We start from the raw sequence: 19549 nt of genomic DNA on the forward strand, positions 1-19549 counted from the left end.
ATTGACCAGTGGATGTGGCCCAGCAGGACCAGGACTGAGGACTGACCAGTGGATGTGGCCCAGCAGGACCAGGACTGAGGACTGACCAGTGGATGTGGCCCAGCAGGACCAGGACTGAGGACTGACCAGTGGATCTGGTCCAGCAGGACCAGGACTGAGGACTGACCAGTGGATGTGGCCCAGCAGGACCAGGACTGAGGACTGACCAGTGGATCTGGTCCAGCCGGAGGGAATCGGTAACAGACAGTTCCAGTGGAATGGTTTTGCCTAAAGCCAGACTGATGTGGATCTAACAGGTTTTCATCATGGAGGAACTGTGAGACTTGGCTGAAGACTGAACGCTCCAGTAGTTTAGATAAGAACGGCACCAGTGGGACCAGCCGGTAGTTTCCAACCTGGACTGGGTTGAGTGTGGGTTTCTTCAGCAGCGGGGTGACCCGAGCTTGCTGGAAGACAGAGGGAAAGACAGCGGATTCCAGAGAGGAGATGATAATATGGGTCACTGCAGATTGATTGGAGGAGAAATGCTCTGCAGGATGTCGGTAGGGACCGGATCCAGAGGACAGGTAGTGGCTTTAGAGTTTTGTAGAAGCTTTAGGACTTCATCCTCATTCAGAGTGCGGAAGGAGCAAAATGAAGCACCACTAGCTGGATGTGGTGGACTGAGCTGGTCAGGCTTTTCTGGGAAGAAAAAGTGACCTGATGGGATTCTGGTTGACATGTTTTTTTTTACATTTATATGCTATTTTTAGCCCTGGAATGGACTGGTGAGCTGTCCAGGGAGTACCCTGCCTTTCGACCAAAGACTGCTGGGATAGGCTCCAGCTTCCTGCGACCCTTCATCGGACTATGCAGTTAGGATGATGGATGAAATGAATGAATAATTTGCTATTTTTATTTATTTTATTTTATTTTGAGCTGTGATCTACCCTCAGTCTGCTCTTGTAGAGGTATTTGGTCCGTCCAGACGAGTCTTTGATCTCCTTGCTGAAGATGAGCGACAGCTCGAAGAGGAAGAGGTGTCGGTCTCGTCCCTTTCTGATCAGAGATTTCGGCTCCCAGACCAGGAAGGAGTCCTGCAGGAGGAGTTCGCCCTGCACCTCCAAACCCTCCTCCAGACCTGCAGGGTGCATCACATGCAGGACAGATGTGAAGTTTCTCATCTTACAAACTGGAGATGGAAACCGAGGTCCAGGGAGGTTTCAGCGCTACCTTCCAACATGCTAACATGCATAGCATCGTTTGCTCTCTTCGGGACGCTCAGCATCACGTCCAACCCTTCCTTTATCTCGCCTTTTCCCTCCTCGCAGCAGGCCAGCAGCTCCTGCAAGCACAACAACAACAACAACAAGCAGTCAGACTGCAGGAAGAATCTGCTTGTAGACTGAAACCGCGAGAGGACCGTTGCTAACAGCTAGCTGCACCGTTAGCATGTAGAGCCAATGCAGCTTCAGCCTCTATCGCAGGAATACTGACGGAAAGTTCTGTCCTGCTTCACATCAGACCCAAAACGGAGACGGTTCTGATCCGTTTTGATCCACATCGGACCTGAAGCGGATCCGGTTTCCCCAACAGAAACAGTTCTGATCCGAGGGTTTAGGGACTGGATCGTGTTCTGACCTTGAGCAGCAGCTGGTATTTGGTGATCCTCTGGACCGGTTTGATGAGCGCTGAGGAGACGGAGTTCGCCAGCGCGTGTCTCCTCTGGACCTCCTGTAAACACAACGGTTCTTATGGACGGGTCAAGATGGACGTGGATCTGCAGGACGGGAAAGACTCTCCAGCCCAGCCAACATCTTACTGGCCAGACGACCACTGGGACCAGTTTCACCAGGAGCCTGATTTCATGGTGTTGATTCACCGTCAGACTGAAAGCCTGATCCTGGACCGGGTGACCAGTCTGGCTCAGAGAGACGTTGGTGGTTCCTGAGCTGTTGGCAGTAAAAGTTGGGAAATAACCTCGAAGAATCCCACGCCGTGTTGCTGGATCAGCAGGCTGGAGTCGGGTTTGTTCCTGCAGTACGTCACGTACATGTGAAACTTATCGGCCTGCGGAGAGGAAAACAGCTTTAGTCTCCGGGTCTGCAGAGCCTCATCCAAAAGCACGCCGAGCAGCTGGTTACCCAGGTAACGAAGCAGTGTCCCACGTCCTCCGGAAGCTGCTCGTAGTTCTCCAGCTCCTTCAGGAAAATACTGACAAACACAAAGTTCTGCATGACTGAGAGGACCTTCCTCTGAGAGGATCGCTCTTCCAGGGAGCTTCCTGCTCCCACTGCGGCATGTGGCGGAACTTTTCATGCTACCTGTTGTGGAACTCGTAGATGTCCTGGATGTTTCCAAACACAACGTCGTCCTTGTTGGCGAGGCCGGCCGGGATGTCCTCTGAGCCGCTGGTCATCTCCCACAGGTAGGTCTGCAGCAGAAAGCAGCGTCAGCAGCAGGAGGCGCTGTGCTACGGCGCTCTCACCTTTCGCTCGCCGTACCTCGATGCACTCCTGCAGGTCTCTGACGTACACGCGCTCTGTCTGGAGCAGCTCGGCCATGATGTACCTGAACACACACAGGTGTTAGAAACCCGGCCGATGCTGAGACATCGCTAAGGCAACCCGGACTCACTCTTTCTTGCGGGCGGAGCGTCTCTTCTCGTCGCTGACCTGGTGACTCGGGTCCGACAGGTTGACCTCAGGGTCCGAGTCCGACAGACTGTTAGGAATCAGCTCCAGCTCCAGGTCCTTGTTGTCCTGACGGGGACACCATACAGCACACACTCGTCAGTACGAGCTGCTCCGAACGCAGCGACCAAACGCCCCAGGGTACCCGCCTCACCTGGGAGCACCCGCCCAGCGCCGCCTCCAGCAGGTGGCGGTACTGCCCCATCCTGACGGTGAAGTCCCGGTAACGCTTGTCCACCGTGGACACGCAGCGGCGCAGCTCGGCCCGGTGGGCGTGGCCTTTAGCCAGCATGCTCTCCGCCAGCTGGATGAGCAGATGAACCTTCTCCTGGGTATGCTGCGAGGTGATGATGTCATCACGGTTAAAAACGCTCGACATCAGAAATCTGATTGGTTGAATTCAGAAGCCTCCGAATAAAAAATCAGCAACCTTAGCAGAAACGCAGAACTCCCTGTGTTGGTTCAGCAGATCCTGCGTCTCGGCCACCGTCGCCCCCGGCGATGTGTGCGTCGCCAGGTAGTGGTCACCTGACTGCTGCAGCCAATCCATCGCCTGGAACGGAAACACATGCGGCTGCAGGTAAAGTACAGCGATGCTGACAGCAGCTCGTCCAACACAAGTCGCTACAGGGATTAGACGAGGAAGCATTCCTCCGTCAGGATGGGACAACCGGCTCGTCTACCTGCTGGGCGTGGCTCTGGAACATCAGATACTGCTGGCACTGATCTAGTCTGCGTTTCTTCAAAGTCCAGAAGTGAAGAACTCTGTTTTCCCTCTGGAGGAGCTCACTGAGGATACCTGGACACACAAACACACCTGGATGAGTTACCGTACGAAGGTGGCGCCCCCCCAGGGCTCGGTCCCGGCTCCACTGGAGGTCCACGCCTGGAAGCGTGTTCACCTTTGACCTGTTGCTCTGGCACCCTGGAGTGTCCCGTAACCTCCGTCACCCCGGTTACTCCAGAGACGGTGACGCTGTGGCCGGAGATGTTCGCCATGGTGACGCTGTTGCGGTGGATGTACTTGAGGAAAACCTCAGCGTTCCGCCTGGCCAGAGTGCAGGCCTGCCACCACAGAAGAAGACAGTTAGGGCCTGTTCATGGGGTTTGACTGACGTTAAAGAGGACGATCTGAGGTTCTTAAAGGACATTAACACTCCATTTGTTTCCACCAGATTGCTCAGTGGCGCCCCCTCACAACGCCTTAAAGACACAGCAGAGGGAACTGAAGTCACTAGCGTCCTGCTGCAGGTAAAGGACCTGCCTCGACCTCCACAGGTCTCCCATCACCTTCACAGATGTTCTGATAGCTGTCTGCTCCGCTGCATGATTATAATTCAGACCTTGGGACTCACCTGCAGAGGTTTGTCCCTGTAACATGGAAGCTAATGTTAGCATCTACGTTAGCAACGAGCTTAGCGCCGCAGTGATGACAGAAGAACCTCTTCTGACACTGCTGAACCTCCGCTGCTGCCCACCTTCAGGAAGGCCTCCTTCTGCTCCATGTGTTTGTTGATGAGAGGCACCAGCTGCTCCGGCTGCCGCTCCCCTCCTCCACACCAGTCCTCCTCCCTGCGGTACTCCTGCTCCAGACTCTCCAGGACGCCACACACCTGGAGGCAGAAGCAGGAACACCAGTAAGTAGCAGCAACGTAACTGAGTCTGGCGCCCTCTGCTGGCCGTACGGTGTACCTGCTGCGATGTTCGGTAGAAGGCGGCGGACGCATTAACCAGCTTGAGTCGGTCTTCGATCCTCAGCATCAGAGTCTGCCAGTGCAGCGCCACCGTCTGGGCACAAGACCTCACTGCATCTGGGTCATAGTGGCCTGACCTGAGGAGGGGGGGGCATACGTCGCCATGACATCAGCATGGAAACATCCCAACCATCTGACTGATGAGCTTCAACTCACTCACACAACGTAATGACGTTTAAAAGTACAATCTTTATTTTACTATGAGAACAAAGCCTGGTTACTTCTGGTTTCCTCCTGCACCGTCGCCCCTCTGCCCCTTCATGCTCATGTAGGGGGGGATTAACTGACAGAAACGTACCTGACCAGCAGCTCTGCTCTCTGCTGCAGGGCCAGAGCCACCTGATGGGTCCTCTGCAGGGAGTCGGCATGGAGGAGAGCCTGGAAGACAACGTGTCCACAGCCTTACTTTCTCCACGTCTCGCCTGTTTATATATATATATATATATATATATATATATATATATATATATATATATATATATATATATATACTTATATATATAGATAAATATAGATATACACACATATAAGGATTTTAATGCATTAATTAAATATTATTTATGGTTAATTGATTACAGAAAAACAAGTGTGTTTAAAAAATGGACACATTTAAGTGTGGAACATTTGTCAGTGCTTAGTTTCCTGGTACACTGATCAGACTGATGCACAATGTGGACTTATAGACATTGGTACTGTATTTACTGATTTCTCAGACCCCTCTAGCAACAATAAACAAGTTTATCTTTTTCTGGTGTTATTATATTAATGAGTAACATGAATGCACATATTGCTTACTCTTTTCTGTTAGCAATAGCAACTGCTACGTAAGCCCCTCCCCCGTCCAGAAGAACTCTCTAGAAGCTGAGTAAGCCCCTCCTCCGTCCAAAAGAACTCTCTAGAAGCTGCGTAAGCCCCTCCCCCGTCCAGAAGAACTCTCTAGAAGCTGTCTAAGCCCCTCCCCCGTCCAGAAGAACTCTCTAGAAGCTGCATAAGCCCCTCCCCCGTCCAGAAGAACTCTCTAGAAGCTGAGTAAGCCCCTCCTCCGTCCAAAAGAACTCTCTAGAAGCTGTGTAAGCCCCTCCCCCGTCCAGAAGAACTCACTAGACGCTGCATAAGCCCCTCCTCCGTCCAGAAGAACTCTCTAGAAGCTGCATAAGCCCCTCCCCCGTCCAGAAGAACTCTCTAGAAGCTGCATAAGCCCCTCCTCCGTCCAGAAGAACTCTCTAGAAGCTGCATAAGCCCCTCCTCCGTCCAGAAGAACTCTCTAGAAGCTGCATAAGCCCCTCCATCGTCCAGAAGAACTCTCTAGAAGCTGTCTAAGCCCCTCCCCCGTCCAGAAGAACTCTCTAGAAGCTGCATAAGCCCCTCCTCCGTCCAGAAGAACTCTCTAGAAGCTGCATAAGCCCCTCCATCGTCCAGAAGAACTCTCTAGAAGCTGTCTAAGCTCCTCCCCCGTCCAAAAGAACTCTCTAGAAGCTGTGTAAGCCCCTCCCCCGTCCAGAAGAACTCACTAGAAGCTGCATAAGCCCCTCCTCCGTCCAGAAGAACTCTCTAGAAGCTGCGTAAGCCCCTCCTCCGTCCAGAAGAACTCTCTAGAAGCTGTCTAAGCTCCTCCTCCGTCCAAAAGAACTCTCTAGAAGCTGTGTAAGCCCCTCCCCCGTCCAGAAGAACTCTCTAGAAGCTGCGTAAGCCCCTCCTCCGTCCAGAAGAACTCTCTAGAAGCTGCATAAGCCCCTCCTCCGTCCAGAAGAACTCTCTAGAAGCTGCATAAGCCCCTCCATCGTCCAGAAGAACTCTCTAGAAGCTGCATAAGCCCCTCCTCCGTCCAGAAGAACTCTCTAGAAGCTGCATAAGCCCCTCCTCCGTCCAGAAGAACTCTCTAGAAGCTGCATAAGCCCCTCCATCGTCCAGAAGAACTCTCTAGAAGCTGTCTAAGCCCCTCCCCCGTCCAGAAGAACTCTCTAGAAGCTGCATAAGCCCCTCCTCCGTCCAGAAGAACTCTCTAGAAGCTGCATAAGCCCCTCCTCCGTCCAGAAGAACTCTCTAGAAGCTGCATAAGCCCCTCCTCCGTCCAGAAGAACTCTCTAGAAGCTGCATAAGCCCCTCCATCGTCCAGAAGAACTCTCTAGAAGCTGTCTAAGCTCCTCCTCCGTCCAAAAGAACTCTCTAGAAGCTGTGTAAGCCCCTCCCCCGTCCAGAAGAACTCTCTAGAAGCTGCATAAGCCCCTCCTCCGTCCAGAAGAACTCTCTAGAAGCTGCATAAGCCCCTCCTCCGTCCAGAAGAACTCTCTAGAAGCTGCATAAGCCCCTCCCCCGTCCAGAAGAACTCTCTAGAAGCTGCATAAGCCCCTCCTCCGTCCAGAAGAACTCTCTAGAAGCTGTCTAAGCCCCTCCCCCGTCCAGAAGAACTCTCTAGAAGCTGCGTAAGCCCCTCCTCCGTCCAGAAGAACTCTCTAGAAGCTGCATAAGCCCCTCCATCGTCCAGAAGAACTCTCTAGAAGCTGTCTAAGCTCCTCCTCCGTCCAAAAGAACTCTCTAGAAGCTGTGTAAGCCCCTCCCCCGTCCAGAAGAACTCTCTAGAAGCTGCATAAGCCCCTCCTCCGTCCAGAAGAACTCTCTAGAAGCTGCATAAGCCCCTCCTCCGTCCAGAAGAACTCTCTAGAAGCTGCATAAGCCCCTCCCCCGTCCAGAAGAACTCTCTAGAAGCTGCATAAGCCCCTCCTCCGTCCAGAAGAACTCTCTAGAAGCTGTCTAAGCCCCTCCCCCGTCCAGAAGAACTCTCTAGAAGCTGCGTAAGCCCCTCCTCCGTCCAGAAGAACTCTCTAGAAGCTGCGTAAGCCCCTCCCCCGTCCAGAAGAACTCTCTAGAAGCTGCCTAAGCCCCTCCCCCGTCCAGAAGAACTCTCTAGAAGCTGCATAAGCCCCTCCCCCGTCCAGAAGAACTCTCTAGAAGCTGCGTAAGCCCCTCCCCCGTCCAGAAGAACTCTCTAGAAGCTGTCTAAGCCCCTCCTCCGTCCAGAAGAACTCTCTAGAAGCTGCGTAAGCCCCTCCCCCATCCAGAAGAACTCTCTAGAAGCTGCGTAAGCCCCTCCCCCATCCAGAAGAACTCTCTCGAAACTCTGTGCTTTTGCAGCATCCTGCTTCCACCTGCAGGCATAGCAGGAGGTGATCACCTCTCTTGCAGGACCAGACTGAAGTCACAACACAGTCTGTTTGCAAGGAGCAAAACCAGAGGGGGAAGAGCCACAATGGGGGAAGAGCAAGACAGGGTCTTGCTAGCTTCCCAACATTACCTACCCCAGCTTTAATGTCTGGGGAACATGGAGAATGTTAAGATTACTGGAACATGATGGAGACCGGAGTCGCTTGTTAAAGAACTGAACATGATATTTTAATTCTTCAGTTAATTACAGTCAATTACAAACGTGGCTGCTTTTTTGGGAAAAATATTGTTTTGTGATTAAAATGTGATTAATTGAGATTATTATTATTATAAAGCCTGTAATTAATTAGAATAAATTACATATAGATTATAATAGATAATAGATTACAGATACAAAATAAGGAAAATATTCAGAAACTGGTGATGTTAGATTGTTATTTGATGTATTTTTTTTGTGAAAACTAATAAAATATATTTGATACGATCAACATTTGTGTAAACATTTTTTTTTTCCTTTTTTTGTTTTTTTCTTAATTTTTCTGATATGTTTTTATGTTGGCTTGTTTAACAGGAAAAGGTCAGGTCATCTGGAAAACATGCAGTTTGTGTGGGCGCAGTAACCTCTATGGCCTGCTGGAGGCGCTCATGCTCCCTCTGCAGCTGCTCGGCTTCAGACAGACAGCTGGAGTTCAGCATACAGGACGACAGCATCACCTCCCCCTCTGATATCCAGCCCAGGACCTGAAGGGGCAGTTGAGACGTGATGAGAAGTGATGAGACAGGATGAATACGCGATGAGACGTGATGAGACGCGATGAATACGGGATTAGACGGGATTAGACGGGATGAGACGTGATGAGACGCGATGAATACGGGATTAGACGGGATTAAACGGGATGAGACGCGATGAGACGCGATGAGACAGGATGAATACGCGATGAGACGTGATGAGACGCGATGAATACGGGATTAGACGGGATTAGACGGGATGAGACGTGATGAGACGCGATGAATACGGGATTAGACGGGATTAGACGGGATGAGACGGGATGAGACGCGATGAATACGGGATTAGACGGGATTAAACGGGATGAGACGCGATGAGACGCGATGAGACAGGATGAATACGCGATGAGACGTTATGAGACGCGATGAATACGGGATTAGACGGGATGAGAGGCGATGAGACGCGATTAGACAGGGTGAATACGTGATGAGACGTGATGAGATGGGATGAGACGCAATAAAACGCAATGAGACAGGATGAGACGCGATGAATACGCAACGAGACAGGATGAGACAGGATGAGACGCGATGATACGCGATGAGACGCGATGAGACGCGATGAATACGGGATTAGACGGGATTAGACGGGATGAGACGGGATGAGACGCGATGAATACGGGATTAGACGGGATTAAACGGGATGAGACGCGATGAGACGCGATGAGACAGGATGAATACGCGATGAGACGTGATGAGACGCGATGAATACGGGATTAGACGGGATGAGAGGCGATGAGACGCGATTAGACAGGGTGAATACGTGATGAGACGCGATGAGACGCGATGATACGCGATGAGACGCGATGAACATGCGATGAGACACGATGATACGCGATGAGACGCGATGAATAGGCGATAAGACACGATGAACACGCGATGAGACACGATGAAACGCGATGAATAGGCGATGAAACGCGATGAATAGGCGATGAGACACGATGAACACGCGATGAGGCACGATGAAACGCGATGAATAGGCGATGAGACAGGATGAATACGCGATGAGACGTGATGAGACGCGATGAATACGGGATTAGACGGGATGAGAGGCGATGAGACGCGATTAGACAGGGTGAATACGTGATGAGACGTGATGAGATGGGATGAGACGCAATAAAACGCAATGAGACAGGATGAGACGCGATGAATACGCAACGAGACAGGATGAGACAGGATGAGACGCGATGATACGCGATGAGACGCGATGAGACGCGATGAATACGGGATTAGACGGGATTAGACGCGATGAGACGGGATGAGACGCGATGAATACGGGATTAGACGGGATTAAACGGGATGAGACGCGATGAGACGCGATGAGACAGGATGAATACGCGATGAGACGTGATGAGACGCGATGAATACGGGATTAGACGGGATGAACATGCGATGAGACACGATGATACGCGATGAGACGCGATGAATAGGCGATGAGACACGATGAACACGCGATGAGGCACGATGAGACGGGATGAGACGCACTGAGACAGGATGAAACGCGATGGGACGGGATGTGAAACGATGAGACGGGATGAGACAGATGAGACGCAATAAGACGCGATGAGATAGGAGGAGACTAGATGAGACACGATGAGACTCGAGACGAGATGAATACGCAATGAGACGGGATGAGACAGGATGAATACGCAATGAGACGGGATGAGACAGGATGAATCCGCAATGAGACGTGATGAGACATGATGAATATGCGATAAGACAGGATGAGACAGGATGAGACGTGATGAGACGCAATGAGACGCAATGAGACAGGATGAGACAGGATGAATACGCAATGAGACGTGATGAGACATGATGAATATGCGATAAGACGTGATGAAACGTAATGAATACGCGATGAGACGCGATGAAACAGGATGAATACACGATGAGACTTGATGAGACCGATGAGACAGGATGAATACGCGATGAGACGCGATGAAACAGGATGAATACACGATGAGAAGTGATGAGATGGGATGAGACGTAATAAAACGCAATGAGACGGGATGAGACGCGATGAATACGCGATGAGACGGGATGAGACAGGATGATACGCGATAAGACGCGATGAGATGGGATGAGACGTAATAAAACGCAATGAGACGGGATGAGACGCGATGAATACGCGATGAGACGGGATGAGACAGGATGATACGCGATAAGACGCGATGAGACACAATAAGACGTGATGAGACGCGATAAGACGCGATAAGACGCGACAAGACGTGATGAGAAGCGATGAATACGCGATGGGACGTGATGAGAAGCGATGAATACGCGATGGGACGGGATGAGACGCGAAAAAGACGTGATGAAACAGGATGAATACGCGATGAGACGCGATGAAACAGGATGAATACGCGATGAGACGTGATGAGATGGGATGATACGCGATAAGACGCGATGAGACGCGATGAGACGGGATGAGACGCGATGAATACGCGATGAGACGGGATGAGACAGGATGAATACGCGATAAGACGGGATGAGACGTGATGAGACAGGATGAATACGCAATGAGACGCGATGAGACACAATGAGACGGGAACAGAAGCGATGAGACGCGATGAGACGTGATGAGATGCGATGATACGTGATGAGACGGGAACAGAAGCGATGAGACGCGATGAGACAGGATGAGATGCGATGAGACGCGATGAGACAGGATGAATACGCGATGAGACTTGATGAGATGGGATGAGACACAATAAGACGCAATGAGACACGATAAGACGGGATGAGACACGATGAGACGTGATGAATACGTGATGAGGCGGGATGAGACGTGATGAGACAGGATGAATACGCGATGAGACGGGAATAGAAGCGTTGAGACGCGATGAGACAGGATGAGATGCGATGAGACGCGATGAGACAGGATGAATACGCGATGAGCCGGGATGAGACGCAATGAGACACGATGAGGCGTGATGAGACGCGATGAGACAGGATGAATACGCAATGAGATGCGATGAGACGGGAACAGAAGCGATGAGAGGATGAGACGCGATAAGATGGGATGAGACGCATTGAGACGCGATGAGACGTGATTGGACGCGATAATACAGGATGAATACGCGATGAGACTTGATGAGATGGGATGAGATGCAATAAGACGCAATGAGACACATTAAGACGGGATGAGACGCGATGAATACGTGATGAGGCGGGATGAGACGTGATGAGACAGGATGAATACGTGATGAGACGTGACGCGACGGGAACATAAGCGATGAGAAGCGATGAGACACAATGAGACGGGAACAGAAGCAATGAGACGCGATGAGACGCGATGATACGTGATGAGACGTGATGAGACGCGATGAGATGCGATGAGACACAATGAGACACAATGAGACGGGAACAGAAGCAATGAGACGCGATGAGACGCGATGATACGTGATGAGACACAATGAGACGGGAACAGAAGCAATGAGACGCAATGAGACGCGATGAGACGCGATGATACGTGATGAGACGCGATGAGACACGATGAGATGCGATGAGACACAATGAGACGGGAACAGAAGCAATGAGACGTGATGAGACGCGATGAGATGCGATGAGATGCGATGAGACACAATGAGACGGGAACAGAAGCAATGAGACGCGATGAGACGCGATGATACGTGATGAGACGCGATGAGACACGATGAGTTGCGATGAGTTGTGATGAGACGGGATGAGACACAATGAGACGCGATGAGACGGAATGAGACACAATGAGACGCGATGAGACACAATGAGACGGAATGAGACAGGCCTAGTTTGGTGCGGAGGGGCTTACCTGTTTGACCTGGCTCTGCAGGTGTCTCAGCTGCAGGTTCTGCTCCAGGTGTGTGTGTGTGTTATCTGCAATCTGCTGCACCTCCTTCTGTTTGTCCTGCAGGAGGCGCTGCAGCTCCTCCACCTGCGAGGAAAGGCCGCCCTCCGCGTCCGAGAGCTCGATACCTGCCACACAGACACGTCAGAGCATGAGAAGGGCTGCGCCGTGGCAACGAGGGGTCTTTAGAAGAACAGTAAAACAGCAGCGTACATGTGTGTGCATGGCTCTGTGTGTGTGTTCATGCATGGATTTGCTTGTCTGTGTGTGTGTGTGTGTGTATGTGTGTGTGTGTGTGTGTGTGTGTGTATCTCCATGGCAAATTCAATAAGCTGGTTTCCATGGGGACCAGCTGTGCACTTCAGAGAGCAGTTTCCATAGCAACCCTGTCCCCCTTTTTCCCCTCTCCCATTATCCTCTCTGCCCGCTCCCCCCACTCCCTGCTGTATCATCATGTGTGTGTGTGTGTGTGTGTGTGTGTGTGTGTTTAGCGTGTCCAGACCAAAGTTCTGCTGCTTTTGTTCATATTCTCCTCAGTAAATGATCAAAGACATTATAGAACAATTATCTGAAACTGATCATCGCTCTGCTTCCGTCCCGGCCATCCCCGCTTGTCTCACACGGTCTAACCCTCGTAGGTGTCCCGTACTGGAAACCAGAGCCAAATGGAAAACTCTCCAGACCAAGCCTGGTGAGTCTGGTGGAGGGAAAGCCTTCTGCGGCAGCACAATCCTTTTCACAGACAGCCTCATCCGACGGCACCGGAACGCTCCCAGAGATCTGAGGAAAGTCCCAAACCACCAGACGTCTCACTGACTCCTGAATCAGAATGGCTAAAAACCGCTGGACTCGCTGGAATGTCACCGGAATATTGCTGGAATGATGCTGGAATGATGCTGAAATGTTGCTGGAATGTTGCAGGAATGACGCCGCAATGTTGCTGGAATGTTGCTGGAATGATGCTGGAATGTTGCTGGAATGACGCTGGAATGTTGCTGGAATGATGCTGGAATGTTGCTGGAAAGATGCTGCAATGTTGCTGGAATGATGCTGGAATGTTGCTGGAATGTTGCTGGAATGACGCTGGAATGTTGCTGGAATGATGCTGGAATGTTGCTGGAATGTTGCTGGAATGATGCTGGAATGTTGCTGGAATGTTGCTGGAATGACGCTGGAATGTTGCTGGAATGATGCTGGAATGTTGCTGGAATGTTGCTGGAAAGATGCTGGAATGTTGCTGGAATGTTGCTGGAATGATGCTGGAATGTTGCTGGAATGTTGCTGTAAAGATGCTGGAATGTTGCTGGAATGATGCTGGAATGTTGCTGGAATGTTGCTGGAATGATGCTGAAATGTTGCTGGAATGTTGCAGGAATGACGCCGCAATGTTGCTGGAATGTTGCTGGAATGATGCTGGAATGTTGCTGGAAAGATGCTGGAATGACGCTGGAATGTTGCTGGAATGATGCTGGAATGTTGCTGGAAAGATGCTGCAATGTTGCTGGAATGTTGCTGGAATGATGCTGGAATGTTGCTGGAATGTTGCTGGAATGATGCTGGAATGTTGCTGGAATGTTGCTGGAATGACGCTGGAATGTTGCTGGAATGATGCTGGAATGTTGCTGGAATGTTGCTGGAATGATGCTGGAATGTTGCTGGAATGTTGCTGGAATGACGCTGGAATGTTGCTGGAATGATGCTGGAATGTTGCTGGAATGATGCTGGAATGTTGCTGGAATGTTGCTGGAAAGATGCTGGAATGTTGCTGGAATGTTGCTGGAATGATGCTGGAATGTTGCTGGAATGTTGCTGTAAAGCTGCTGGAATGTTGCTGGAATGATGCTGGAATGTTGCTGGAATGTTGCTGGAATGATGCTGGAATGTTGCTGGAATGTTGCTGGAATGACGCTGGAATGATGCTGGAATGTTGCTGGAATGATGCTGGAATGTTGCTGGAATGTTGCTGGAAAGATGCTGGAATGTTGTTGGAAAGATGCTGGAATGTTGCTGGAATGATGCTGGAATGTTGCTGGAATGTTGCTGGAATGATGCTGAAATGTTGCTGGAATGTTGCAGGAATGACGCCGCAATGTTGCTGGAATGTTGCTGGAATGATGCTGGAATGTTGCTGGAATGACGCTGGAATGTTGCTGGAATGATGCTGGAATGTTGCTGGAAAGATGCTGCAATGTTGCTGGAATGATGCTGGAATGTTGCTGGAATGTTGCTGGAATGACGCTGGAATGTTGCTGGAATGATGCTGGAATGTTGCTGGAATGTTGCTGGAATGATGCTGGAATGTTGCTGGAATGTTGCTGGAATGACGCTGGAATGTTGCTGGAATGATGCTGGAATGTTGCTGGAATGATGCTGGAATGTTGCTGGAATGTTGCTGGAAAGATGCTGGAATGTTGCTGGAATGTTGCTGGAATGATGCTGGAATGATGCTGGAATGTTGCTGTAAAGATGCTGGAATGTTGCTGGAATGTTGCTGGAATGACGCTGGAATGATGCTGGAATGTTGCTGGAATGATGCTGGAATGTTGCTGGAATGTTGCTGGAAAGATGCTGGAATGTTGGAAAGATGCTGGAATGTTGCTGGAATGATGCTGGAATGTTGCTGGAATGTTGCTGGAATGATGCTGGAATGTTGCTGGAATGTTGCTGGAAAGATGCTGGAATGTTGCTGGAATGATGCTGGAATGATGCTGGAATGTTGCTGGAAAGATGCTGGAATGACGCTGGAATGTTGCTGGAATGATGCTGGAATGTTGCTGGAAAGATGCTGCAATGTTGCTGGAATGTTGCTGGAATGATGCTGGAATGTTGCTGGAATGTTGCTGGAATGATGCTGGAATGTTGCTGGAATGTTGCTGGAATGACGCTGGAATGTTGCTGGAATGATGCTGGAATGTTGCTGGAATGTTGCTGGAATGATGCTGGAATGTTGCTGGAATGTTGCTGGAATGACGCTGGAATGTTGCTGGAATGATGCTGGAATGTTGCTGGAATGATGCTGGAATGTTGCTGGAATGTTGCTGGAAAGATGCTGGAATGTTGCTGGAATGTTGCTGGAATGATGCTGGAATGTTGCTGGAATGTTGCTGTAAAGCTGCTGGAATGTTGCTGGAATGATGCTGGAATGTTGCTGGAATGTTGCTGGAATGATGCTGGAATGTTGCTGGAATGTTGCTGGAATGACGCTGGAATGATGCTGGAATGTTGCTGGAATGATGCTGGAATGTTGCTGGAATGTTGCTGGAAAGATGCTGGAATGTTGTTGGAAAGATGCTGGAATGTTGCTGGAATGATGCTGGAATGTTGCTGGAATGTTGCTGGAATGATGCTGAAATGTTGCTGGAATGTTGCAGGAATGACGCCGCAATGTTGCTGGAATGTTGCTGGAATGTTGCTGGAATGTTGCTGGAATGACGCTGGAATGTTGCTGGAATAATGCTGGAATGTTGCTGGAATGTTGCTGGAATGATGCTGGAATGTTGCTGGAATGTTGCTGGAATGACGCTGGAATGTTGCTGGAATGATGCTGGAATGTTGCTGGAATGATGCTGGAATGTTGCTGGAATGTTGCTGGAAAGATGCTGGAATGTTGCTGGAATGTTGCTGGAATGATGCTGGAATGATGCTGGAATGTTGCTGTAAAGATGCTGGAATGTTGCTGGAATGTTGCTGGAATGACGCTGGAATGATGCTGGAATGTTGCTGGAATGATGCTGGAATGTTGCTGGAATGTTGCTGGAAAGATGCTGGAATGTTGGAAAGATGCTGGAATGTTGCTGGAATGATGCTGGAATGTTGCTGGAATGTTGCTGGAATGATGCTGGAATGTTGCTGGAATGTTGCTGGAAAGATGCTGGAATGTTGCTGGAATGATGCTGGAATGTTGCTGGAATGTTGCTGTAAAGATGCTGGAATGTTGCTGGAATGATGCTGGAATGTTGCTGGAATGTTGCTGGAATGATGCTGGAATGTTGCTGGAATGTTGCTGGAATGATGCTGGAATGTTGCTGGAATGTTGCTGGAATGTTGCTGGAATGTTGCTGGAATGATGCTGGAATGTTGCTGGAATGTTGCTGGAAAGATGCTGGAATGTTGTTGGAAAGATGCTGGAATGTTGCTGGAATGATGCTGGAAAGATGCTGGAATGTTGCTGGAATGATGCTGGAAAGATGCTGGAATGTTGCTGGAATGATGCTGGAATGTTGCTGGAATGTTGCTGGAATGATGCTGGAATGTTGCTGGAATGTTGCTGGAATGATGCTGGAATGTTGCTGGAATGTTGCTGGAATGTTGCTGGAATGTTGCTGGAAAGATGCTGGAATGTTGCTGGAATGTTGCTGGACTGATGCTGGAATGTTGCTGTAAAGATGCTGGAATGTTGCTGGAATGATGCTGGAATGTTGCTGGAATGATGCTGGAAAGATGCTGGAATGTTGCTGGAATGATGCTGGAATGTTGCTGGAATGTTGCTGGAAAGATGCTGGAATGTTGCTGGAATGTTGCTGGACTGATGCTGGAATGTTGCTGTAAAGATGCTGGAATGTTGCTGGAATGATGCTGGAATGTTGCTGGAATGATGCTGGAATGTTGCTGGAATGTTGCTGGAATGATGCTGGAATGTTGCTGGAATGTTGCTGGAATGTTGCTGGAATGACGCTGGAATGATGCTGGAATGTTGCTGGAATGATGCTGGAATGTTGCTGGAATGTTGCTGGAAAGATGCTGGAATGTTGTTGGAAAGATGCTGGAATGTTGCTGGAATGATGCTGGAATGTTGCTGGAATGTTGCTGGAATGATGCTGGAATGATGCTGGAATGTTGCTGGAATGTTGCTGGAAAGATGCTGGAATGTTGTTGGAAAGATGCTGGAATGTTGCTGGAATGATGCTGGAATGTTGCTGGAATGTTGCTGGAATGTTGCTGGAATGATGCTGGAATGTTGCTGGAATAATGCTGGAATGTTGCTGGAATGTTGCTGGAATGATGCTGGAATGATGCTGGAATGTTGCTGGAATGTTGCTGGAAAGATGCTGGAATGTTGTTGGAAAGATGCTGGAATGTTGCTGGAATGATGCTGGAAAGATGCTGGAATGTTGCTGGAATGATGCTGGAATGTTGCTGGAATGTTGCTGGAATGATGCTGGAATGTTGCTGGAATGTTGCTGGAATGATGCTGGAATGTTGCTGGAATGATGCTGGAATGTTGCTGGAATGTTGCTGGAATGTTGCTGGAATGATGCTGGAATGTTGCTGGAATGTTGCTGGAAAGATGCTGGAATGTTGCTGGAATGTTGCTGGACTGATGCTGGAATGTTGCTGTAAAGATGCTGGAAAGATGCTGGAATGTTGCTGGAATGATGCTGGAATGTTGCTGGAATGTTGCTGGAATGATGCTGGAATGTTGCTGGAATGTTGCTGGAATGATGCTGGAATGTTGCTGGAATGTTGCTGGAAAGATGCTGGAATGTTGTTGGAAAGATGCTGGAATGTTGCTGGAATGATGCTGGAATATTGCTGGAATGTTGCTGGAATGTTGCTGGAATGATGCTGGAATGATGGTGGAATGATGCTGGAATGTTGCTGGAATGTTGCTGGAATGATGCTGGAATGTTGCTGGAATGTTGCTGGAATGATGCTGGAATGTTGCTGGAATGTTGCTGGAATGATGCTGGAATGTTGCTGGAATGTTGCTGGAAAGATGCTGGAATGTTGCTGGACTGATGCTGGAATGTTGCTGTAAAGATGCTGGAATGTTGCTGGAATGATGCTGGAATGTTGCTGGAATGTTGCTGGAATGATGCTGGAATGTTGCTGGAATGTTGCTGGAATGATGCTGGAATGTTGCTGGAATAATGCTGGAATGTTGCTGGAATGTTGCTGGAATGATGCTGGAATGTTGCTGGAATGTTGCTGGAAAGATGCTGGAATGTTGTTGGAAAGATGCTGGAATGTTGCTGGAATGATGCTGGAAAGATGCTGGAATGTTGCTGGAATTTTGCTGGAATGATGCTGGAATGTTGCTGGAATGATGCTGGAATGTTGCTGGAATGTTGCTGGAAAGATGCTGGAATGTTGCTGGAATGATGCTGGAATGTTGCTGGAATGTTGCTGGAATGATGCTGGAATGATGCTGGAATGTTGCTGGAATGATGCTGGAATGTTGCTGGAATGTTGCTGGAATGATGCTGGAATGTTGCTGGAATGTTGCTGGAATGATGCTGGAATGTTGCTGGAATGTTGCTGGAATGATGCTGGAATGATGCTGGAATGTTGCTGGATTGTTGCTGGAATGATGCTGGAAAGATGCTGGAATGTTGCTGGAATGTTGCTGGAATGATGCTGGAAAGATGCTGGAATGTTGCTGGAATGTTGCTGGAATGATGCTGGAAAGATGCTGGAATGTTGCTGGAATGATGCTGGAATGTTGCTGGAATGTTGCTGGAATGATGCTGGAATGTTGCTGGAATGTTGCTGGAATGTTGCTGGAATGATGCTGGAATGATGCTGGAATGTTGCTGGAATGTTGCTGGAAAGATGCTGGAATGTTGTTGGAAAGATGCTGGAATGTTGCTGGAATGATGCTGGAATATTGCTGGAATGTTGCTGGAATGTTGCTGGAATGATGCTGGAATGATGGTGGAATGATGCTGGAATGTTGCTGGAATGTTGCTGGAATGATGCTGGAATGTTGCTGGAATGTTGCTGGAATGATGCTGGAATGTTGCTGGAATGTTGCTGGAATGATGCTGGAATGTTGCTGGAATGTTGCTGGAAAGATGCTGGAATGTTGCTGGACTGATGCTGGAATGTTGCTGTAAAGATGCTGGAATGTTGCTGGAATGATGCTGGAATGTTGCTGGAATGTTGCTGGAATGATGCTGGAATGTTGCTGGAATGATGCTGGAATGTTGCTGGAATAATGCTGGAATGTTGCTGGAATGTTGCTGGAATGATGCTGGAATGTTGCTGGAATGTTGCTGGAAAGATGCTGGAATGTTGTTGGAAAGATGCTGGAATGTTGCTGGAATGATGCTGGAATGTTGCTGGAATGTTGCTGGAATGTTGCTGGAATGATGCTGGAATGTTGCTGGAATGTTGCTGGAATGATGCTGGAAAGATGCTGGAATGTTGCTGGAATTTTGCTGGAAAGATGCTGGAATGTTGCTGGAATGATGCTGGAATGTTGCTGGAATGTTGCTGGAAAGATGCTGGAATGTTGCTGGAATGATGCTGGAATGTTGCTGGAATGTTGCTGGAATGATGCTGGAAAGATGCTGGAATGTTGCTGGAATGTTGCTGGACTGATGCTGGAATGTTGCTGGAATGTTGCTGGA

General features: G+C 49.4%; 1 protein-coding gene across 1 annotated transcript in view; it reads right to left on the reverse strand.

The window, feature by feature from the left end:
- Window positions 1-19549, reverse strand: part of LOC306773887 (kalirin-like) — a gene marked incomplete at both ends in the record, with an annotated part of 149347 nt that overhangs the window by 79366 nt on the left and 50432 nt on the right. Inside the window, 17 exons of the mRNA XM_079263831.1 lie at window positions 930-1120; window positions 1213-1324; window positions 1621-1713; window positions 1960-2049; window positions 2124-2193; window positions 2304-2413; window positions 2484-2550; window positions 2617-2741; window positions 2827-3009; window positions 3103-3225; window positions 3356-3471; window positions 3575-3737; window positions 4151-4285; window positions 4365-4503; window positions 4725-4804; window positions 8210-8329; window positions 12162-12325. Coding sequence (XP_079119957.1) covers window positions 930-1120; window positions 1213-1324; window positions 1621-1713; window positions 1960-2049; window positions 2124-2193; window positions 2304-2413; window positions 2484-2550; window positions 2617-2741; window positions 2827-3009; window positions 3103-3225; window positions 3356-3471; window positions 3575-3737; window positions 4151-4285; window positions 4365-4503; window positions 4725-4804; window positions 8210-8329; window positions 12162-12325 — 2081 coding nt within the window. The remainder of the gene's footprint in view (window positions 1-929; window positions 1121-1212; window positions 1325-1620; window positions 1714-1959; window positions 2050-2123; window positions 2194-2303; window positions 2414-2483; window positions 2551-2616; window positions 2742-2826; window positions 3010-3102; window positions 3226-3355; window positions 3472-3574; window positions 3738-4150; window positions 4286-4364; window positions 4504-4724; window positions 4805-8209; window positions 8330-12161; window positions 12326-19549) is intronic.

The sequence above is a fragment of the Telmatherina bonti genome (assembly GCF_933228915.1).
Source record: "Telmatherina bonti genome assembly, chromosome: 24".
Lineage (NCBI taxonomy): Eukaryota > Metazoa > Chordata > Actinopteri > Atheriniformes > Telmatherinidae > Telmatherina > Telmatherina bonti.